The sequence below is a fragment of the Electrona antarctica genome (genome assembly GCF_951216825.1).
Source record: "Electrona antarctica genome assembly, chromosome: 19".
Taxonomy (NCBI): domain Eukaryota; kingdom Metazoa; phylum Chordata; class Actinopteri; order Myctophiformes; family Myctophidae; genus Electrona; species Electrona antarctica.
The window spans coordinates 15,349,323-15,374,230 of NC_136800.1; the positions used below are offsets into that span (position 1 = coordinate 15,349,323).

Here is a 24,908-nt window from a genome sequence, read left to right on the forward strand (position 1 = left end):
GTCCCCGCTGGCCATGATTCACATTGGCCGAGATTCAACAGCGCACCCGGGTACACTTCATTCAACTTATGTGCCTCAGATGGACTTTGGGGCTTTGGGAGACAGAAAATGTCATGTCACAGAAGAAGATTCACTTTCAGAGTTTAGAGCAAATAATAAAGTTTGGCTGAGTTATAATAACTAGCCCTTACCCGTTGTGAGATATTGCCCCCCCTTGTGGCCACATGGGGTACAGCGCCTTTTGCATTTTTAATTCACTAATAAATTCATTATTAATCATTCGTTAAGACCTCCATATTATTATGGTCAATGCCTGTGTGAAAAGTGGGAGTGATTGGTGCAGGCAGTGAGGAGATACGGCGGTGTTTCTGACAGACACACACACATTCAGACAGACATTCAGACAGACATTGTCAGAATTATAGTATGATGATGATGATTATAGTATGATAACATAACAACAATACACAACTAAAGCAGTGGGCGCTGATGGTCTTAAACAGCGCAATGTAACCTTGTCTCTATCTGTATGACGGTGACATCACATACATATCCTTGGTATGTTAACAGTGACGTCACTGACTAACCCTTGGTATGTTTGTCATAGCTGCAGTGCATGGCATGTGTTTTTTAGATCCTGTGTCTAGGTCGGACATGACCTTTGACAAAATCCTGTTACTGGTTTGATATAGATTTTGACCAGAAGGTCAACATTTATTTTCTCCCCTGAGCAAGCAGGCAGGCTCTATTAGCTCAGTGGTAAGAATGTCAGCACTTGCATAGGAGACGTGGGTTCAAATCTGTGGTAGAACAGGTAAGTGCAGCTTTAACATCTCGGTTATTGATTTACAACCTATAAAGTTAAAAACACTAGAGGTTTAAAATGGTTAGAACTAAAGCTTTCAACTGCAGTCTCGGCCTTTTACAATGATACGTTCTGTAGGTTACACAATGTGTAAATCAATAAATGATCTTTTCTCTGACCGCGCAAGGGTCAGAGAGGGCAGAAGAGAGAGGAAAAAGATTATTTCACACTGTGAGGATTTTACAGAAAATGTTTTCTTATATTTTCAACTTTTTTCTCAACTAATCATTGAGGCGAGGCCTGTCCCAGTTGCTATGTCAGTTTCAGTTCAAACATAATGTAGTAAGGGCTGCCTGTCTTGACAAGCAACTGATTGATTGGATTGATTCTAACCATATTACGTAACAATATCACACAAACATGCAAGATCCCCATGCAGTAAAATGCTACAAATCCAGAGAGATAATAAAGTCTCCAGTAAAAAATATTAGAGCATACTAATCCCTTAAAAATCACAACACACCAGGCTGGATCAAACAACGCATTGATTGGTGGCACAGATCTAACAGTAAATATATGCAAAACAAACAAATAAATAAATTAATAAAGTTACTGCCTCACTTTAAGATGACCTTTCTTGAAGTCTGACAGTCATTCTCATCTTTATCTCTCCTGTGTCATTCTTACCACTGTCGTCATATCTAGTGAGCATATGCAAAAAAAAAGAAATTAATAAAGTTACTGCCTCACTTTTAGGGTTGGGATTCGTTAGGATTTTAACGGTTCCGGATCCTTCCGGGATCCCTCTTAACGGTTCCGGTTCCTAACGGTTCCCTTAACGGATCCTAATAAAAAAAAAATCCCCTTTTTTTCTTACATAGATTATGCTTATATTATAACTAACCTAACCAAGTACATAATAAACACAAATTCATTAATTAAATTATTGAAAATGCACTAATGCAATTATGAGGTGGCACTATTATTTAAACTTCACCACCACCAGCTAGCCACCACAACAATATCATTGTTGCAATTTGTACTGTATATTGCAATTTGTACTGTCTATTAAATAAACAGTACACATTGCAATAATGATATTGTTGTGGTGACAAATGTTGTCTTTAATGTTCAGATTAATTTAATATGAAGGACCCCTTACCCTAATGGAAACAAGCCATAGTGCTTTCTTGGATTATAAAATCCTTTTAGCAGACCTTGTATTGAACTGTAGGCTACGTTCCTGTGCTTTTTTTCTGCAAACTCTTTATAAAGTAATCAATCTATGGAGGTATATGCACCTAAACGCTGGGCTCTCAGCAGTCACGCGATTCATTTAGAGCCAAATCAAAAGCAGTTGAGTTGCTTATAAGTTGTAAAAATAAGTGCAGACAAATTGATTTGGCTCTATAGTTAAGGTGATTCATAAAATATCAGACGTCGAGTCATTGGCGTTCTAAATTAACACCATTAACAACAGTTGTACAATACACCTAATGAAAAGCTCTGTAGACGTTAGTAGTTTTTATTTTCTATTACGTTACTAGCCTGGGGAAAGTGAACCAGCCTTGCATCATCCTCGTACCCCACCGGCTGTGATGGAGCTGCGGGGAGTGGGGGCACGGCTTTCCGCATGGCTCACAAACGCGATGTGCCTAGATTATTCTCGTGAGTTGTGGACTCGTGTAGGCATATTGATTTTGAGATGTTTCCTCAATGTGGACGTGGTCCAACTGGTACAAGTTGCAACAACCTTTGCAGGGAACTATAGCATCGCATTTATTGCACTTTGCGTGCTTAGCCTCAGAGTCATTTCCCTCTCTGTTAACCACACTTTGGAGATCTCTTCGACATACTGTCCCACTCGCTCCGTGGCGGTCGCTGAATGCACGGAACCGGGTCTGAAATGGACCCGGTTCCGAATCCCAACCCTACTCACTTTATGATTAACATTGTTGAAGTCTGACAGTCATTCTCATCTTTATCTCTCCTGTGTCATTCTCGTTGTCATATCTTAATCCCCCCGCCCCCCGGGTGTGTGTGTGTGTGTGTGTCGGGGGGGGGGAGGGGGGGTGTTATTTGATGCACACATCAAATAAACTGGATTCGATCTTTGGCTCATCCTGGATGGTAGCAGCTCTCTTTGTAGTTACAGCTGTGATGGATGGTACCCATTCACTGGAACATGTGTTAGGTCTGGGCCCTGTGGAAAACACTGGACCAGTACAACTAAAACATGATGCATGAGCTGAAGACAGCGTACCAGAGGCAGCAGCCAACTATGTTCCCCGGCGGTGTGTGTGCGTGTGTGTGTGTGTGTGCGTGTGTGTGTGTGTGTGTGTGTGGGGTTAAACAGGGTTAAATCTGCGGCGATGTCACCATACGGTACGGTTCTTATGACGCATGCCATCTGACTGCTGCTGCTGCAGCAATATCCCTCTTTCACTACCTCCCATGTATCTGTACATCCTTTCATCCCTTAATCTGCCATGCATCCGTTCATCCAGATGATACCTGCTTCTGGGTAGATGGACGGATGGGTGGATGGACGGAAGTTTTCAGTTTAAGGATTAGGTTACTAAAGTATTTCCATCGAGCCATCCACATCCCTCTCTATACATCCATCAATCCATCCATCATGCCAAAATCCTTTTATCCATCTCTTCCAACCTCTGTCCCATCTTTTATTTGCTCCTGTCTGTCTGTCTGTCTGTCTGTCTGTCTGTCTGTCTGTCTGTCTGTCTGTCTGTCTGTCTGTCTGTCTGTCTGTCTGTCTGTCTGTCTGTCTGTCTGTCTGTCTGTCTGTCTGTCTTATCTGACTGTCTTATCTGACTGTCTTATCTGACTGTCTCTGTATTTTGAATCCTTGAAAGTATACTATTCTCCATCCATCTTTCTTTTAATATTTCCTTCTCTCTACCTCACTTACCCCCCCCCCCCCCCCCCCTCTCTCTCTCTTCTCTTTTTGCCTTTGTTCGTCCCTGCAGCACCCATCTATCTCTTCCTACTACGTCTATTCCATGTCCCTTTCTCACACTGCCCTCACTGCATCTGTCTTCCCTATCCAGGTACTTTACGTTGGTCTCTATCTCTTCCTACTGTCGAGTCAAACTAAGTATTCCCTATTCCCTCCTATGTGGAGGGAAGACACGTCTCTCTGCCTTAGAGAGGTGTCATCTGTAAGACCTGCCAACCTTTTCACTGGATGACTTAGCTCTGCTGTAGTAGAGCAAATATCCAAGATTAATAGAGTACAGTCTGATAGCCAGTAAGCTACTGAACCACGTATGTCCCCTTGTCCCGCTCACAATAATACACTTTCTAAATAGAAATTGGTGCATATATATAGCGCATTTATCCAAGGCGCTTTACATAGATTGTGCATTACATTCACCCATTCACACATAGATGGCGGCGGAAACCATGCAAGGCTCCAACCAGCACATCCGGAGCAATAGAGACACACAGGGACTACACATTTCACGCCCCCAAATGAGACAGCGGCCCCACTTCTGGTCCGTTTCAACGCTGTACTGCAGCTGCCAATGCAATCCCCATGAGAGGCATCATAAAATACCCTAATTTCACTGGTTCATTACTGAGGCTGTAGCGATTTTTTTTTGTGTTCCAATAAAGTGTCCCATATATTTGATTTGTCCTTTTCAATGTCACATACCTGCCATCTCAATATACAACCCACAATGTACTATATTATACTCCATCAGTTTGTGAAAAGTGCTAGCATTGTAAATCTCAAGTCAAAGTGGTCACACGTTATATACGTCACGGTCGCATCCCTTGAGGTTTTCAATACCCAGATATATTTGTTGTATTTCGTTTTATATGCTATGTATTTGTGGAAAATTATCCAAACAGGCTTGCAAGATTATTAATACTCATCTGGGGAATTCACTAGGTAGTTGAAAATGTCAGGATATGTCACTCCTGCATTTAGCTGGGTTATTTTCCCAACTGTTCAGCCAAGTTAAGTTGACTTAACGGTAAAATACACCGTCGGAGCTCCGAGGTAGGTAGAACATATTAGTAAGCCTGTGACATGTTAAAAATATAGACATGAATGAACAAAGTCAGTCCGGATCGGGATGTATTATTGAGAATTCCACTCTTCAAAGTTGGTGCTCGTTGCCTCGTAAAGGCAGTGACGTCCTTAAAAGCGACAGGTTCTCTGTCTGCCGTCTCCCCTCTGCTCCGTTAACATTATGGGTAACTCATTCAAGTGGTAAATTAAATGTGAAATAGATCCTCTATTGAGAAAACAACAATATGTTGACAAAGATACATACATACATACATTTGGAAACATATTTTTATTCAAATCAATATAGTCTTCAGTTCATTTGGTATTATTTTAAAAGTAGGCTAACTACAGTTGAATTTCAATGGACTTCTATGGGCTGGCCTGCAGTACACCGTTCTAACGGACCAGAAGTGGGGCCGCTGTCTCATTTGGGGGCATGGAATTGGTATCCCACCTTAAAAACTGTATTCCACCACAGTGTATCCCGCCTTAAGAGTGTTCCCTGAAAAGGTCAGTGTCCAGGGAGGTGAAATTAAAGCCATCCATTGCTGTTACAGAGATGAGGAGCTGTGTTCATCTTTCTAAGGAGCCACATTGAAAATAACTCCCATCCTGCCTCAATCCAACCTCTGTCTCTTGCTATCTTTCTCTCCTTCCTTTACTTTATTTTACCCCCCTTTTTGACATCTCTAGTTTTCTGCCTTTCATGGCCCCCTTCACATTTTCACTTATTTTTCAATATATCCAGTTGCCTTTGTCAGCTTCATTCTCCTCATCGTCTGTATCTCCTCTCTCCTGTCTGTCTCTAAATACTATTTGCTCTCTCCCATCCCTCTTTTTTTCTCTCTCATCTTTGACTCTTCTTTTTCCTCCCCATCCATTTGCTGCTTATTGAAACTTGTTGTCATTCCAAACTGCAGTTTTTCTCCTACCATATTTTCCTCTTCAAGCTGGCATTGTTTCCCCATTACTGTACATGCTCTGTATATTTATGTCTTTCTGTCAACCTCTCTCACAGGTTTGCAGTCTGTTGACTACATCATTTACAGTTGGAGGCCATCGATATTGTCCTTTTCTTTTTGCTGAGGTTTGCGTGATCTGCGCAAAAGGACAGTTAACCCATTTTGGGCGGGAACCCCTTTTGGTGTTTTAAACATTATAATTTAGCTATTGAAAAATAGCAGATCTACAAGCTCATAGCGAGCTTTGTAGGTCTGCTATTTTTGAAAAATCGTGAAAATATTTATTTCAGAAAACTGGAGGATTTAGAAGGATTTTTTAATTTTTTGAGGTCAGGCCTAAAAGGGTCAAATGATAAGGGACAATATCGGTGGCACCCAACTGTACAGTAGGTCAATAGCGTGTCGCACAAGTGCATTAAACCCTGAGCCACAATATGGTCCAGTCTGCTGTATGACACTAAGAGGTCTGACCCAGAGGAGCTGTATCTCTCTCTATGAGGCAACACTATGAAACGTGGCGTAGAAAAAAGAAAATCAGTTTAAAAATACATTCATTACTACAAATATGAAATATTCAGTTGTTGTCATTGGAGCTGCTTTGGAGTGTCATTGGAATTTGGAAGTGGATATATCTTCATCAACACTTCATATTAATATTATCTTTAAAAAATAATGTAAAAACCTTCATTGCGATACAGATACAAAGTATACTAAACTCAGCAACAAAAGTTCGTAAACTTAACTTTGATCCATTATTTCTCCACTTTAATAATACCAATTGGTATTTTATATAATTTTAATCGTTGATTAGTCACCTTTACAACGAGGTATAGCTTGTGAGGATCGGGCGTTCGTGGAATGAGCAACACAGCTAAACGTGTGGGTAGCTCCTCCAAAACATGTGCCAAAATGGCAAGTGGTTGGTATTCACCCTTTGAGTTGCTTAAAGGCCAATATGTGTTGTTGTTTTCCATATTACTGTGTGAGAGTGCAATCATCCAATCCACTAAGCAACTCAAAGCAAATCCACTAAGCAACTCAAAGCAAAATGGCCAACCTCTTGCCATTTTAGCACATTTTTTGGAGGTGCTACCCACACGTTTAGCTGTGTTGCTCATTCCACGAATGCCCGATCCTTACAAGCTATACTCGTTGTAAAGGTGACTAATCAACGATTACGTATTACTAAAGTGGAGAAATAATGGACCGAACTTTTGTTGCTGATTAATTGTCATTGATCATGAACTAATTTACTGCCAACATTTTATTTTGATCTACAGCTTCGTATAATCTTAGCTAATCTTACGTGATATTATTAGATAGAGCCTTTTGCATAATTTAGTGTCTAACCTTCGTTATCTCATGGAGCACACAAATACCTTAATGGACAGATCGACATCATCATGGACGGATACTGTCATATTTAAATGTTTGTTTGATACACCTTCATGCCACTTTCATGGGCAGATATAGATGCCTTCATGGACAGCCGCTGGAACATGTTTTATCTAGTAGGGGGTGTGGGGTTCAGACTGACTTTGACTTATTTATGTTGTCATACAGTATGCTATTAGTTTTACTGGCAGTACATCAAGTAAGCTCCCCCACATTTGACTCTAACAAGAAATATACCTACATGTTTCAAAGGCAGCAATAGTCAGAAAGGAAATTGGTTGGAATAGGTTGTTATTATTTTTTGTATTTTCAAACTAACAAATCAGTTTTTTCCTTTTTCTTTTAATTTTACTATATAAATGTTAATATAAATGTTGTTCTCTAGGTTTGTGTGTTTGTTCACCAACATTGATCATGTTTTACTGATGTTTTTGCCTGGACCCCAGGAAGAATAGTCTCCACTACGGTGTAGACTAATGGGGATCCTTAATACACTAAACTAAACTAAACATCTCTCCAGTCCTGTATATCGACCAGCCTACATTATTTCCTACCAACGCACCGTTAGTCCAACTCTGTCTGCCTCTGGCTATCCAAACAGCTGGAATAAACAGCTTATTAAGATTTATATGTCCTATCCAAAAACCATCCTATTTCCTCCTTCCTTACATTCATCAAAATGTCACTTAACCAGACTGCAGCCCACTGACTTGTAATTCCGCCACATCGTTTCCTGTCACTGGAGGAATTCAAACCAGTAAATAAACGTGGGGTCGCTGACTCGCTGTTTCCTGCCCCAGTAGATTCAGAGTAAGATTTAAGCATAAGTGTAGCTGACTTAATTAGGTTGTGTCAGAGACTAAGGCAGTACAAGCTTATTACAATAGGGATACATTGTACAGACATTACTGTACATGGAGGATCCCGGGGGACTCATCATTTCTTCACGGATATCCCAGCCATTGTCTTTGCTATTTATGGGGTTATATGTTTGTATTTTCTTAAAGGCAGAACTCACTATTCATTGTGGAGAAGTACAGATCCCTGGTGGTGGTGAAATACAATAGAAACCATGTAATGGATTTCATAGTTTCTGACAACATTTTAGGCAAGAAAGGAACGTTTCAGAGACGTTTCACAGAGAGGATACACGTCAGCCCTGATTGGCCATTGCTCAGGGCTGACGTGTCAGTCCCTGCTCATTTGCATAAGGTTGAACAATTTATTTGTCACCAAGTCGTGGCAATCTTGTGGCAATCTTGCTGCCAGGTGTCTTATCACCACTGTGACTCAATATATCCCAGCTACTGTACCACTCGAAATGAAAGACTGCTAGTCACTCTTGTTGCTTTGGTGTGAGTGCACTGTTACGGTGTTGTAGCTTAAAGTTTAAAAAGCTACATACTTTACTTCAATTGGTAGCTCAGTTGCTGCAGGTGTCACTTATGTCACTCTGCACTGATGGAACTGTAAATCATTGTGGATTATGTCAGAATGGTGAATTTAGACCATGACTTGTGGTCATTACTAGAGTATTGATTCTACTTTGTCCACAATGATTTACTGGTGACTGCCTGTTATACAGTCTCATATGGGCTTCAATGAAAAGGCCAGGGAGTACTGTACTGACTACACTAGAGGGATGTAACGATATTGTAACTGCATCGAAAAATCTATACTATACTGAGTTCAAGTATAATGTCTATGTATTTGCCAGATAATCACTGTTTACTTGTAACAATTGTACCGGTCTGCTACCTGATAATCCCTGTCATTGTCTTCCTTCATAATCCGATTTTGAGTTACTGCTTGAGCCATAATCCAATAGAAGAATATGATTAGCTGATATTGTCTTTGGGAAACATCTGGCACGTTAGAAGACTGGGACAAACACCACCCAATGTAACGCCATTCAAGGTGGATAAATGTAGGAGTTGTTGTCCTGTTTATTACAAGCAAGGTCTTTTTCTTCATATGGCTTCATATGGCTGCTGTGAGCAAACCAGCGACCTTTTGCTTACCACCCATAAACATTGTATTCCCCCTCTGCTTGTGCATATATTAACATGGTTTGCCCCCTCCGCTTGTGCACATCTTCCAGTTTTACAACAACACTGTGAGTGGATGAACGAGGAAAATGGAGATAGAAGGAGAGGAAGGGGAAAAATGGAAGGTTCTACTAATGAATCTCCATGAAGTCATTTTCGAAGCCTCGTCAATTGATCCCACTTGACTATTTTGGCCTCATCTATGTTGTCATCAAATACAGACAGTATACTGTAGTTAAGTGGGTTGAAATGTCAGACATTTATCATAGGGTAGTGGAGCTTACTCTTGCATGCTCTGTCTCTCTCTCTGTCTCTATCTTTGTCTCTGTCTCTCTCTCTCTGTCTCTATCTTTGTCTCTGTCTCTCTCTCTCTCTGTCTCTGTCTCTCTCCCCCCCTTTGTCTTCCTACTGTATATTGTCGTCTTTCAGACTGTATTGATCTTTCTACTTCCTTTCCCATAAAACTCACCTCTCCCTCCTATTATTATCTTGCTATCAACACCACCCAGCACCTGACTCTCTACATGAAGTTGTCTCCCTTTAAACAGTATCTAATACATTTTTAATGACCGGGTGTGCTTAGCCTTTTCTAAACCTCCTCTCAGCAGAATATCTTTCGCTTCGTCTCTTGCTCTCTCTCACAAACATAATTGGAAGCTCTCATTTGAACGTGCTGCTGTTCATCTATCATTAATAATGTCCTGCTGTCTTTTTCTTTTCTTCTTTTCATTTTTTCATATTCTTTTTTTTGCTGCAGTTATTTTCGTTTTCTTTTGAATGGTGTCTGTTCTGTTCCCCTTTATTGGTCTCAGTCCTCTGTGGCCATATGCAGATACCCAGGAGTCCCTAATGAGAGGAGGGGGAAGAGTCACTTCACCTCCTTTCACTGTGTGAGGCAATTGAATTGTTCAGCTGTGGTGTGACCGTGGGCCGGGGCACACTGGTGGGCTGTGATAATAATCTACAAAACACTATGATTGTATCGCATAAGATTTATAATAATATTTTTTAAAGATAATGTAACAACATTCATTATGAGACAGATACATAGGAACTTAAAGTATACTATGTTAGTTCAATTGATCCAAACTGAAACACAATAGATTAATTGTCATTGATCATGAACTCATTTACTGCTGTGGTCTCGTAAAATATAGTCCATAGCCATATTTGCTTGTCAATAACTACACTATACATCTTGGTACTGCTAATGAGAGTGGAGCCACACTGTCTGGTCAGAATAGTTTGGAGTCTGAGAGCAAACACCTCAGAGGTTCTCATGAAGTACCTGTGGCTAAAGCTTTGTTCTATACTGCTTGAAGCTTGGTCACAGGTGTGAATCAAAACACACAGTGGGACAGCCATCTGCTAACCAAATGAAATGAAATGAAATGAAATGAAATGAAATGAAATCTATATTTACCCAGGGTATCTGGGCTAAGCTCAAGAACTTGTTTCCAGCCAGGCCCTGCTCATAGAACACATTTCATCGTAGTGGTTGATGCCTTGTTCAAGGGCATTTCAGCGGTGGTAATTTTAACGTGTCGGACGGCTGGTTCGAACTGGGAACCTTCCGGTATCTAGACCGCGCCGCTATCCGTTCGGCCACCGCTGCCACATGTAAATCTTAGCTCCACCCTTTTTGAATTCAACTCTGTCTATGCAAAAGTATATATCATGTCAATTGTCAATGTGAAAATCACTAGTCTGGGCTGGCCACACGGTCAGTCATATGGGGCCCTGGGCTCCATGCTCAGGGTCTGAGGGGAAGCTCTGTTCTAGACTCTGTTGTATTTGTACTCCTGCAATAAATACTACTTCGATGGATCTCCAGTTCACCTCTCTGCCTGCCTGTTCTTCCTCCGATTCGATCTGATGCGAGGCGTTGACTCTACAGTTTGCTCTAGTCTAGAGTGTTCATTTATCTCTCTACTTTAGTGAGTTTAGGGTTAATTGGGTGTGAAAATACACCACATAGAACATTGATTCGGTCTGTAGTCCCTTCACTACCTCCGGATGCAGTGGGGACTTTTATTTTGAAGACCCCAAAATTCACCCCAAAATGAACCAGAACCACATTAGCCAGTAGCCACCATCTTTTATAAGTCATCCGAAGTGTTAATATTGTAACTGTGAGGTAGCGATTATTTTGTAATGACTTGAGCCACTAACATCGATGTTCTGTTCAAACACCTCAATCTGAGAAAGGAATCGGATGTTAAGATCGTGGTTATAATGGCAGTGGAGGGGGGGGGGGATCTTTCATTGACGGACCACAGGCGAGCCGAGCATTACCTAGCGACGGGGACGCTGCTAGACGGTGGATATCAGCGAGACCATACTGAATCAATAAAAACCTAAATAGACGTCAAAGACATCATCGGCAGTAGGCTAAATGAGTCAATAGTCTGAAAATGCACGTGGCCCACCCATCTGAGCACTTAACGGCTGCCATGCTTAGTGGTCAGATGGGTGGGCCGGGAACACTAATGAAAGGTTGGGAACCACTGGTATAAGTTGATGTTTGCATTACACCCACTGTGTTCTGTAAAGCAGGGGTTCTCAACCCGTGGGTCGCGACCCCTTGGGGGGTCGCCAAATTATTTTGGGGGGTCCCCAAATTATTTAAAAAAAAAAAAAAAAAAAAGATTTAGTTTTTTTTTAAAAATTCACAATTTTTCAAAAATAGCAGACCTACAAGCTCTGAGCTTGTAGATCTGCTATTTTTCAATAGCTAAATTATAACAATGCTTAAAACAGGACACCACATAAGAGAGGACACATGAACACATGACACGTGAAGGTCAGAACATGAGGAGAAAATATCAGGAAGTTTGGACTAGACTTAACAAACTGTAAATCATTGTGGATTAAGGTCTGTCAACAAGCATTAGTGAAAGTACGACAGAATGAAGGCCAGTGCTGTGATATTGATTCGCTCTGCTCCAGTTTGTTTGTGGTGATTTACTGGGTTGGTTCATGGGGTTGCTCCTGGAAAAACTTTCAAAGTCAAATAACTTTGAATTCCAATCCTAAAATGCAGTGGCTACCCAACATTATTTAATGCATGCATAGAATAGGTTCATACATTCAGACCATACTGTGTATGCAGTATGGAGTATAGATCATATATTATATCGTTGCTGTCGGACCAACATATTCTCACTCCCAAGACGCCCCAAGAAGTCAAAAATGTGACTGTAAGGAGGGTAAAATACGGCACATGTTGACCAGGGGTGATACGAGTTATGATTCTCTGCCTACTGGGACATTAACTCGAACAACGCTGAGTCGGTTTCAGCAGAACTTGGCAACTCTAGCGCTACGTTCTACGTGTTGGGACTGGGACATGAATGTACTGTACATGTATAAGTCTTTATAATTATCCTCCTGGTTTCTCCCATGGACAGCTGTTGTCTCTGATGCTCCATCTTCAAATGCGTGTGTATTGTTGATTTGTTGCGGTATAGGAGTAGAACGACTGGCCGTTGCAACTTGCACAGATTGCGTGTTTTATTACTTTTTGTGACGGTTTCACACAGAACCTCTCACATTAGTATTGAAGTGTCTCTGACGTGTGTGCGTGCATACATGAAAGAAAGAGCAAGAGAGCACATGAAAGAGAAAGACAGAGAAAGAAAAAGAGTACTCTGCAGAGCAGAGATGCTTGCCCCATTATTATTTCCAGACGCAATTATGTCCAGAATTGGCTAGGGTTCATGTAGTTAAGGAGGCAGGGCTTCCAGAGGCCGGCTGACATCCAAATCTTATAGTGTTGAATAGTTTTTTCCCGTCATTCTTTAAGTAAGTTAGTAAGTAAGTTCATTTGTAGAGCACCTTTCACAGACAATCACAGTCACAAAGAAAAACAATACAAGTAGAAGATGTCTATAATAAAATGTAACACCCGCCTTTCTCTTTGTCTCCCGCTCCTCATCCTCCTATATCCTTCTTCCTCCAAATGCATTATCATTCCTCTATTCTTTCTCTCATCTCACCCATCATTCTGTTCCATATCTCTTACATGTCATTCCTCCTTCCTCAACCATTTATTTCTCTTTCTTTCTTTCTTTCTTTCTTTCTTTCTTTCTTTCTTTCTTTCTTTATATTCTTCCTCGTGTCTGTATTCCAGGCAGGGGTCTGTCCTCTGACAGCCAGCATGGTCTAGTGTCCGTGGGGAGTCTGCTGGATGACCAGCACTGGCACCATGTGGTGGTGGAGCGTCTCGGTGCTCAGCTCAACCTCACTGTGGATGACAGCATGCTGCAGCTCCACCTCCCAGCAGCACACTTCACTCACTGGGACATCCAACAGGTGTGAGGCTGCAAACAAGTGCAAACACCATGCACAGTTGCACACACAACGTTCGGTTACTTTGTAACCTTTGTTCTCTGAGTGAAGAGACTATCTCTCCACCCAACATATTTCATAATTTTGTGTGGGGTCATTCCCCATACATATGAAATATGTTGGGTGGAGAGATAGTCTCGATACGATAGAGAACACACTGATATCCCATATGTGGTACTCGGTATCGAGCAATCAGGTATCGGAATATCTCTCCCTCAGGTGCACATGCAAACATGTGTTTCACGCATGCACAAGCGCACGCACGCATGTAGGCGCAAACATGCACCCATACAGACAGACACATACAGACAGAACACTGATATGAATCAGATAAATGTATAATATATTAAATACCATTTTCAATTATGTGTATTGTTTTGTTTTGTGTCTAGCTGAGCATGGGAGCTGTGCAGAGCCCCAACTCTCCGAGACCAGGCATCTCCAAGAGGAACTTCCACGGCTGCCTGGAAAACCTGCTCTACAATGGCCTCAATGTGATCCGCGTAGCTAAAGACAGCAGCCACATGGTTACTGTGGTGGTGAGTTAATTAACACAGCTGTTCACCTGATAGACAGGGCTAAACACAATGACCAGACTGGAACTAATGAGTTTAATTAACTAATGTCCATTATTCATTATAGTTCATTATAGGACATTTGTTCACAGAGAAGATTGTGTGCACATCTCTTGTCTGTATTTAGGCCAGGTGCTGGATGTCAAGGCATCAAGGCATACATTAAAGAGGAGGAAGAAACATCCGTTATATCCATTATAGGATATCCCCATTTTACAGTAATGAGGGCCCAACAGATAATCGTAATGCTGAATATACGCTGGATATACAATTAATGAAAAAGAAAAGAACATCTGGTATAATATTGTCTTAAACAATCTTACATTTTGGAATTCATAGTTTCAAAAAGTATGCATGCCCCGCTCCCAACATTTTCCAGAAAAACTAAAAAACAAAAATAAATGCTAAGTAGCCTATACGGTATCACAGGTGGTGGAAGTAAATCCACCAAAGCAGCTTCCATGAAGGACATATAATTACATAATTCTCGATAAAAAATCACACCCGTGTGAACTGAGTGGTGTAAGGTCTTATATAGCCTGATCAGCTGTGGTCTGACGTAATGTCTGACGTAATGAAATCACACCCATGTGAACTGGGTGACCATAGCAACCATGCTAATTTTTTGGTACGAACAGACAGACAGACAGACACGTAAACTAACAAAGCCAGTCGTAGGAGTGGTTTACACCACTCAAAAACAACTGACAAAATCATGACAATGCTACTAATGTCAAAGTGACTCATGTCGACGTGACTCATGTTGACACTCTTTTCAGCTGAAACACAGCGTGCAAAGCATAGAATTAACGGGTAACTTCGGGTTACTTCAGTAACCTCAGTTGTATAAGTGACTCGAAGAAGAGAGTCATTTGGGGTGCCGCCACCTGGTGGCGCAAAAGCACAGAAACTCTGCATGTACTCACGAACAATTTCATTGGATTGTGAAAGTGTCGCTCACGGTGACATCCCCAACCCCACCCACTCGGTATAAAACCGGGGGTTTGGCCCGTGAGCGTCATTCCTATCAATCTACCTTTCTGCCGCTGACAAAGCAGAAGGGCGTCTTAATGACTCTCTTCTTCGAGTCACTTATACAACTGAGGTTACTGAAGTAACCCGAAGTTGCATTAAGTTCCTCTCTCGAAGAGAGTCATTTGGGGATCATAACACTCCCGTATGATCACACCGGCTGATAGGACCGATCCAAGGTCCACCTATCAAGAGACACACGCATGCCACCCTCAGGCGTGGCACGTGTATACTCCCTTAAGGAGGACAAGTAAAGGCTACCTAGGTCCCTGACCAGGTAGAACAAAGCCGATAGCGGGACAGACCAACCTGTCCGACTGCTATCAATCCCTACTAAGGAGCTGACAGCAAGCTGCCTTATGTGCTCGTGAAACGGGCTCGATGGCTAACCATCTCATAGAGCCACTCTAGGGAATGCTTGTGTGAACATGGGGGCACTATGTACTGTCAATCATTGCGTTGCTGCACCCAGGACTGCTTGGGCTAAGTCCCTGGGTGCCACGTCAATATTGTAATACGTGGCAAAGGTCAAAGGAGACGACCAACTTGCCGCTGCGCACACATCCTGGATGGGGACGCCCCGTGCCAGGGCCCAGGATGCTGCCATGCCCCTCGTGGAGTGAGCTTTTAACCCTTCAGGGAGCTCCACCCAGTGACGTAGACTCCGTGGGGGCGGCGGGGCTCGAGCCCCCATGAGGAATTAGACCTGAATATATCATTACTCTATGGAATATATATATTTGCCTCGGTCCGTCCCGTTTGTATCGCGCAATTGACTTTGTATGTAATCACGCCGCTCTAACCATCCAAGTCTGAACCTTAACACCTCTTTTGTCCTGGCCCGGGGGCAGGGGGGTGGTGGTGAGGTGGTCCGCGTTGCCTGTCCACTTGTACACATGCAGATCAGGCATTCAAATGCTAATCTGGTGGCTTCTTTTCACCTGCCAGGTAGGGTATGCATAGTAGGCTACTGTACTCAGCAATAGGCTACTTGTTCACAATGAGAAGGAGTAGCCAGATGACTCAGTGCAATCATGGCATTTAAACATGCTCTTCTGTTTATCATCTAAACACTGACACGTTTAAAAAGTGTTACAAATCGCTTGGGTTTAGTGTGAAACGAAAAAAAAACAACAACATTTCGTCTCTGGCTCCACCCCACTACTGGTGTAAGCCAGTTGTATAGCTTCCACAATCCATTGTGAAAGCCTTACCTTTGTTATAGGCTTCCCCTTCCACCTGGCAGTTGATCTCCCTGTCTGAAGGGAGCTGTCCTGTCCCTGTACAGTCTGATCGCCCTGACCTGATCCTCTGAGGCAAAAGGCGGTGGGTGGAACGCCATGAGCTCCACCGGGTCACGACCAGCAGGAAAGGTCTTTGGCTTGAAAGACAAGTTCGGCCTAACCGTGACCTTAGTGTTGTTACCACTAAATCTCATGCAGCTCTCATTGACTGAGAGTGTGTGGATGTCACTAGCACGCTTCGCTGTTGTCAGTGCTACCAGCAGCGTGGTCTTCAGCGAGAGAAACCTCTGACTGGAGGGGCACAAAATCCAATCAGTTGTGCTCACTGCTAACCTTTCTTTTGGAAGAAATTAGTATCGAGTTGTAGGGAGTCAGACTGTTTTCGTTCCCTTTCCTCTATTGCTTTTCTTCATTGTTCATATCCGGTCTAGAGACCGCCTACTATATCCAGTAATTTTCCCACACAAGTAATTAGCACGCACGCACGCACGCACGCACACACACACGCACGCGCTACATGAATGCACACCGGCCGTTTCCGTATCTGCTCTAGACAGGAAGTGCAGCTGATGGATCCCATGCATCCATCCAAGCTCAGGGAGCGGGTTAAACCATTTTTACTTTGTAATAGGTGAGAGGAGCTACAGAGATTACTACATTATTTGTACATACAAAGTTCAGTCTCTCTCGATTTCATTCAGCTAATCTTAATTTATTTATGACACAAAATTCAACAAGAACATTTTCAATCCCGGCTTTTTGAGACCCCCCCCCCCCCCCCCCCCCCCCCCCCTCCATTGGTCTCTGGTAAGTCATCCCCCCCAGGTTCGAAGCCTGTGTGTGTTATGCATGTATGCATGCATTTTATATGAGCATTGTGAGTGTGTACGTACATCTGCTTCACTGCTTAGGGATATGGCTTTACGTTCTATGAATCCAAGTATCCCTCTTGTCTCAAACTACTGGATGAAATGAAGGACAACCTTCTGCTGGACATGTGCCTGGCTCCTCATGTACAGAACACTGTACACACAGGTCAGGATGTGGAACGTGATCCTTCTGATCACAGTCCACAGTTTTGCCATTAAGACATACAGTACAGTACAGAGGTTTTTTGAAAAATGACAGCTCAGCAGGCTGTGCACTTTGAACCAGTTATGCCAATTAATTCCTCCCCACATACAGTTGTGTGTTGTCAGTCACTGCTGTTGCCACCCAAACGCTCCTGCAGGGGTCTTCAAACACTTTTTTCTCCATCCTTCCGGGACCGCCCTGAGATCCAATCTAAGCTGTCCAGAAATTAATGTGGACCATCACAAATCTATAATCGTTGATTATAGATAGATATTGATCGTTGATCTACTTCATCATTAGTTCAGTCAGATGACTATTTTTAAAATGTAAGTACAAGTATGAAAACAATTTGATCTTGGCGTTCAGGCTATTATATTACTCCCTGCTCAGCACATCAGAAGACAACCATTTAAGAGCAGGGATATATATACAGTAACAACCTCCCAGGGGAAAACGGAGCCTGTAGGAAAGCAGAGCCCACTGGTGGTTCTTCAGTGGCGGTTGGAGCAAACAAGCTTGCCTTCCCCCTGTGCTTGGCACCCAGCATCAAGGGTTGGATTGGGGGCAAGTCTGGAACATGCTAGTGTCATAGAAGAGGAAAGTTCAGCTTTAATGATAACTGTGTGTGTGTGTGTGTGTGTGTGTGTGTGTGTGTGTGTGTGTGTGTGTGTGTGTGTGTGTGTGTGTGTGTGTGTGTGTGTGTGTGTGTGGGGGTGGGGGTGTGTGTGTGTGTGTGTGTGTGTGTGTGTGTGTGTGTGTGTGTGTGTGTGTGTGTGTGTGTGTGTGTGTGTGTGTGTGTGTGTGTGTGTGTGTGTGTGTGTGTGTGTGTGTGTGTGTGTGTGTGTGGGTGGGTGGGTGGGTGGGTGGGTGGGTGGGTGGGTGGGTGGGCGGGCGGGCGGGCGGGGGTGGGCGCGCGTGTGTGTGTGTGTGCGCGCATGTGTTGTGAGCGACGCCTGCTGGTAGGGTGTGTGTGAATGATTGTGTGTGAATGATTGTGTGTGTATTTTTAGGGTTGCTTCAGGCTATCTTTCTGTAGTGGTGAATCTCCACGGACCTCTCCTCTCCATGTGTACTGATACTGTAGTGGTGAATCTCCTCTCCTCTCCATGTGTACTGATACCGTTCATCACCACAACGGCTGCACAAAGAGCCTCTAGATGTGATCTAGCGGTGTGCTCCTGACCGTTATCAAGACAGCAGGCCTGGTGTTTTCTATAGGGGAAGCTTTCTGTAATCTATCACTACTGCAGCTCCAGCAATAACCGTGCTGTCATTACCACTACTCAAAACAATGGAGCACAACATACTGTAGATGTCTAGATAATACTAAACACCCCCCCCCCCCCCTCTCTCTAGCTATGCCCTTCTCTATCCTACACAGTACAATCCTCAGTGTTAATTCAACTCTGAGAATACATTTGTACATGTTTGGTCATGCCTGGGGGTGACTGACTGACTGACTGACTGACTGACTGACTGACTGACTGACTGACTGATGGGAAATTTCATAGTAAATGCAATAAAGTCGCAATAAAGCTTTCATCCATAATCTAGCAGCGGTTAACGGCGTTCCAGTGTGTCCTGCATTCCAGCATAATATTTTTTGTTTTGTTTTTACCTCAGGAAAGGTGAGGAACTTTTTTGTAGAAAAGGATTATATAATGGACTACCATACTTCATTAGCCTAATATATTATTTGGTATTCTGTTACATTTAGGGACTTGCTTTGATGCTTTCCAAATAAACCACATCTACAAGCTGTCAAGGCATACAAACAGGATGTTTTCAACACAGTGAATTTGATTTCCAGCTTTGCTATTCCGGTGTTGCCTTTTATGGTGTTAAATGAGGTGTGGAACAATGCAAATTGGAACACGCATTTGATTTACGAACGATTCGCAACGTATCAGCAGGCAGAGATCTCTGATCGTCTGGCAACACAAGACTACATCACACGAAACATCCAGTCAAACTGAACATTTTGACCATTTATCTGGGCTTGTCTCTGAGTTTTAACAACTTCTCTCTCTCTCTCTCTCTCTCTCTCTCTCTCTCTCTCTCTCTCAGGGCAATGTGACCTTTTCTTGCGCACAGCCGATCTCCATTGCCGTGACGTTCACCGACTCTCATAGTTTCCTGCAGTTGCCAGGTGCACCAGAGCCCTCCTCGGGGAGCGTGTCTGTTGGGTTCCAGTTCCGGACGTGGAACATGGCAGGCCTCCTGCTGACCTTTGACCTGCCTCACCAAGGAGGCGTGGTCTGGCTGTACTTGAGTGAGGCTAAGCTCTGCCTACAGATACACAAGGCTGGCAGGGCCTTGTTGGAGCTCAGCGCAGGTCAGTTCCACAGCTAAGCTTTATGCTTAAAGCAAACTAAATACAAATGTACACATTAAATATAACACATTACAAAATAGCGTAATAACTAAGGACATTTTAACTATGATTTTAGTTTGTTTCATAAACTATAATAACCCTTGTTACACACACTCGTGTGTGTGCGTGCGTGTGTGCGTGCGTGCGTGCGTGCGTATAGGTTCAGGTCTGAATGACGGTCAGTGGCATGCTGTGGAGCTGATCTCCAGGCGAGGCCGTCTGACTATCAGTGTGGACACAGAGGAAGAAGACGCTACGATGGCTCATGCCAGCCCCTCGTTTCCTGTCACCACAGGAAGTCACCTCTTCTTTGGTGGTAAGGGACGCACACATGCATGATGCTAATTGTCTAATTATGTGATTGTGATGCTAATTGGCTAATTGTCTCTACAGTTAAAGTTTAGCATCTGTAGGCTGTATATCCATTTATGGCTTATTCTCATTTTATATAATGCAAATGTTATGCCCTGTAGCAAGATGATTGATATTATGCATACACTTGTACATACTTGTTTCAGCAATTTTCCAAACATGTTCCTAAAAACGAAAAGTAAATAAATACGAAATGCTATTGTGATTTGCTGTGTAATGTGTTTTTCTATTGGCTACACACAATACTGTGTTTGTGTGGTCTCCTCTTGAGACCTTTTGGGTGACTGCTGCCTTTGCTCTGTATCATGAGCTAACTGCTGCATGTATTCCTCTTTTCAGGTTGCCCAGCAGAGGAAAGTAGTCAAGAGTGTACAAACCCCTTCAACGGGTTCCAGGGCTGCATGCGCCTCTTGACGCTAGACAACCAACCCGTAGACCTGATGAATGTACAGCAAAGGCTTCTGGGAAATTACAGCCACCTGCAGATCGACATGTGCGGCATCATTGACAGGTCAGTCACAAAACAACATCGACCTGTTGGGTGGGTTTGGGCGGCCTAGGCACTTCACATTCTCTCTCATAAAACACATGGGAAAATATTAAAATATAATACTTCACACGTGAGCTCTGATTTGGGGGTCATTTTTTACTTTACATTTTAGTTCAGTTCATCCTCACCCATCCTCTCATGCTGAGTCTTAAACTTTAAATCATGAACCTACAGTATACTGCTATGCAACACAAAAAGTGACCGAATTCAACAAAATATGTTTTGTCCTCCTCACTAATGTCTCGCCAGCCCCTTTCCCAGAATTCATTGTATTTTTAATACTTTGAACGCAAGGTGAGAAAAGGCTTTTGTGTGCAGGAGGCAGGCAATTATGGTCCGAATAGCTGCACAAGAGTAAGGGAGGAAAGACATTGCCGTGTCTCCCTACAGAAGGAAGTCTATGACAAAAAAAGAAAAGAAAGAAATAGTTGACTTTCACTCACCCAAACCTATGTCTGTAATCCGTCACTTATTTACTTTGCCACATCTGCCACATCTCCTATGCGCGAGTGAACTTTTACAAGTACATCCCTAATCTCTTTAGGCTCACTTACTTCCCAGACTTTTTTTTCACACCCAAAGAAGAATTGTGATGCTTTAAATGAAGGATTGCATGTAATGGAGAGTATGTTAATACAATTTATTACATGGCTTGGTTGAATGCTTGATTCTGATTGCTCAATCGCTGAATTCATCGGTCTGTTATTTCTGGATAATGACCGCTCCGGGGTTTGTACACTCTGTTTCCAAAAACATTTGAGCGAGAAATAGACGAAGCAGTACCCGGAAATGGATTCTATGACTTCCTTGTTTTCCGACAGTGCTCCAGCCCTGCAGTTGGGCAGACGCAGCCAGCGCGACTGCACGACACTTAAGGAACACTTAAGTACAGCTCAGTGGTACAAATATCAGCACTTGCTCACAGGATACATGGGTTCAATTCAACGTTACATAGTGCAGCTTCAATTTTGTTATTTGTATTTGTTTATTTGGACATGACAAAAGAAGTGGGTAATCAATTTTATTAGGTTACTGCATGATATCATGAAAGAACAACAATTTCTACTTCCAACAATTAAGCGAATGATAGATACTGTACTGTATGTATTTCACCCCAAAACAGTCCAAAATGTGTGGGTGCCTGCCAGACATCAACAGCTGCACTGATGAGCCTGCCGTGGTCATGGACCCATGGTGTGACAAATCCGCTATTTCTTTTTAATTACAAAAAAATGGCAAATTAAACACGTAAATGTTACCTTTGTGCGTAAAAAAACAAGAACCCCAAAACAAACAAAAAAAAACTTCCCCAGCTGTTGTGGTTTAGCCTCACTGAGATCAGGCAGAGAGAATACATTTTGCACATGTAAAACTCAGTTAATCCAAATATCTCCCCAGAAAGTCTAAATTAACAACTTTATCCCGAGCGTCTGTAATACTGGGCATGTCAAAATAGGTGAATATGCAGCGAATAATGGGAGATCTACAAGCTCATGTGTTATGTTGCGTCATCAGTCGACTTTTAATTTATTATTAATTTATTTAATTTTTTTTATAGACCCGGCTATCAAATCTCTGAAGGAAATCTTGTCACCTTTTTCATCACTACCCAGTTTCTTGTGCACATGTTCTACGATTGAATCATGTTGGTTTGTTCGTTTTGCGTTTGTACTTGACTGAGTGACTAACCACCACATGAAACAAATTTAGCCTGGTGGAGCTCAAAAGGAAAAGAAAAAGAAAAAAACAGCTCCTGGCTTCTCTGCCTAAATTGACAAGTTATTTTAAGCCAGCAAAAGAACCCAACCCCATATTAGAGGAGGAGAGAGAAGAAGAGGAAGGGTTGCACCAGCACAGAGCTAATGTAGCAGATTACATTGACAGTGAGGTTGCTTCTGAGGCTGCTGCTATAGAGCGTCGCTATAGAGCTGCTGCTATAGAGCGTCCCTTTTCATGACGACATGAGACCCAGAAGTGAATTCCCCGTTAATTTTCTCCATAGGCTTTTCAAAAAGTATTTATTTAAAGACGTGTACGCCACGGACAAAGCCAACTCGGCCCAACATTTTGGGCCGAACAAATAATTACAAAGAAGAAAAACAACAAAAAAAGGGTTGTAACCTGTCGTTTTCTTCTTCTTTCTAATTATTTGTTCGGCCCAAAAAATTGTGTTTGTTGTCATGATTTGTCACAACTCGAGTTGGCTTTAAATAAATACTTTTTGAAATGTCTATGAGGAAAATGAACGGGGAATCATTTCCTGGGCCCTGGTAGGGGGCGGGACTGCGACGCTCTATTGGTACTAGGGCTGCTGCTAGCACCAGTGATGATGCTACTGATGATGCTGATGCTGATGCTGATGATGATGATGATGATGATGATGATGATGATGATGGTGGTGGTGGTACTACTACTGGGGCTGTTTCGGCCAGTACCAGTGAGGCTGCTGCTGTAACTAGGGCTGTTACTACTACTATTGACAGTGACTGGGATGATAGTGTGTCTGCTATGTCTGTAATTGAGGATGAGGAGCAGAATCTGATTCTGAAGCCATCACCATCTGCAGTGAGTGACATCATCATACCTCAGTGATGACCCAGCTCTTTGGCCAGGAACGCTGAGTGGTGTGACATTGTCATGTGACACTGTACTTGTATTAGCCTACTGTCCGCTATGCCGTTTTGCCTGGTAGTCTACTATATGCCGTTTTGCCTGGTAGTCTTCTATATGCCGTTTTGCCTGGTAGTCTGCTATGCCGTTTTGCCTGGTAGTCTGCTATGCCGTTTTGCCTGGTAGTCTGCTATGCCGTTTTGCCTGGTAGTCTGCTATGCCGTTTTGCCTGGTAGTCTGCTATATGCCGTTTTGCCTGGTACTTTGCGCATGTGCGGAAAGCACGTGCGTGCGCCCAAGGGAGCCTACTAAGGCTTTGCTGCCCCCAGATTGCTAAATCCGCCACTGAGGAGGGGTGGACGACATCGCTGCTCCCTGGGCACGGCGTGTTGTTGCTCGTGGTACGTCAGGTCAGTCTCATACAAAAACATGTATTTTAATGAGATGTCCTCGTTCGCTCGTTCACATCGCTGGCAGTGCAGATGGGGTGTAAGGCGGTTCATAAACCGCTGCTGTTTGCAGTTATAGTATTTTATACCACACCTCTTTTTACAGAGAATGCATATCACCATGTCCACAATTGTCTCCATTTGCATTTTGAATGAACCCAAAGATAGCTTCAGTTGACGTTACATTTTTACCAAAGTTGCTACAGTAGCTGACATCTTTTGACATGTGAACTTTTGACAATACATATCGAATTCAAGGGTTTTAAAGCAAGGGTCTCCATTGGATCTCCCTTCAACACTCGGCCATCCTGGATTTTGAATAGCTTCCATCCGGAATCTAATCAGACTGCTGAACATGGCCTGATCAGTTGCCTCACCAGGCTGGCCTGTCAACTACACTTTACTTGAAACAGTGCTGCGCTGTTGCATGAGACCATGTTGTAGTTTGTTAAAAAAACGAAAACGAAAGTCTCATTTCTGCAGAATGTGACATTTATAGCATTTGTGGTGAAGTGGCTTTTGGCTCTGCATTGTTTAGAGGTGCCTCAATGTTTTATCTAAATTTGGGATAGATAGCTTGGGATTTTGGAATGTATTGTAAATGAGCCCCCACCCACAGATCTTGGAAGCCATAGCCAATCAGAATGGAATATGAAAAATATCACACCTGTGTGAAGTAAGGGGCGCTCTTATCATCATACATCATCATACATAATCTCATTCTGTCCAATCACAATTTGTATCCACACTTTTGTCTTCAATGTTTGTGTTTACACAGACCCTCAAAGCTGGACATAGGAGGGGCTAGCGCCCCTCAGAAATCTATAACTGATACATGAGTGATACATGTGTTAGTTTTTGACAAACTCTCTCTTGGTAGCAAGTAGTAGCTAAACATTTTGAAGTGTACAGTTGGAGGCCATCGATATTGTCCTTTTCTTTTTGCTGAGGTTTGCGTGATCTGTGCAAAAGGACAGTTAACCCACTTTTGGTGTTTTAAACATTATGTTATAATTTAGCTATTGAAAA

At 42.7% G+C, this 24,908-nt stretch overlaps 1 protein-coding gene across 1 annotated transcript in view; it reads left to right on the forward strand.

The window, feature by feature from the left end:
• LOC306943458 (contactin-associated protein-like 4) overlaps window positions 1-24,908 on the forward strand; it is a 148,430-nt gene that overhangs the window by 60,266 nt on the left and 63,256 nt on the right. The window contains exons 6-10 of the mRNA XM_079529820.1: window positions 13,382-13,563; window positions 13,992-14,138; window positions 19,592-19,859; window positions 20,059-20,214; window positions 20,610-20,781. Coding sequence (XP_079385946.1) covers window positions 13,382-13,563; window positions 13,992-14,138; window positions 19,592-19,859; window positions 20,059-20,214; window positions 20,610-20,781 — 925 coding nt within the window. The remainder of the gene's footprint in view (window positions 1-13,381; window positions 13,564-13,991; window positions 14,139-19,591; window positions 19,860-20,058; window positions 20,215-20,609; window positions 20,782-24,908) is intronic.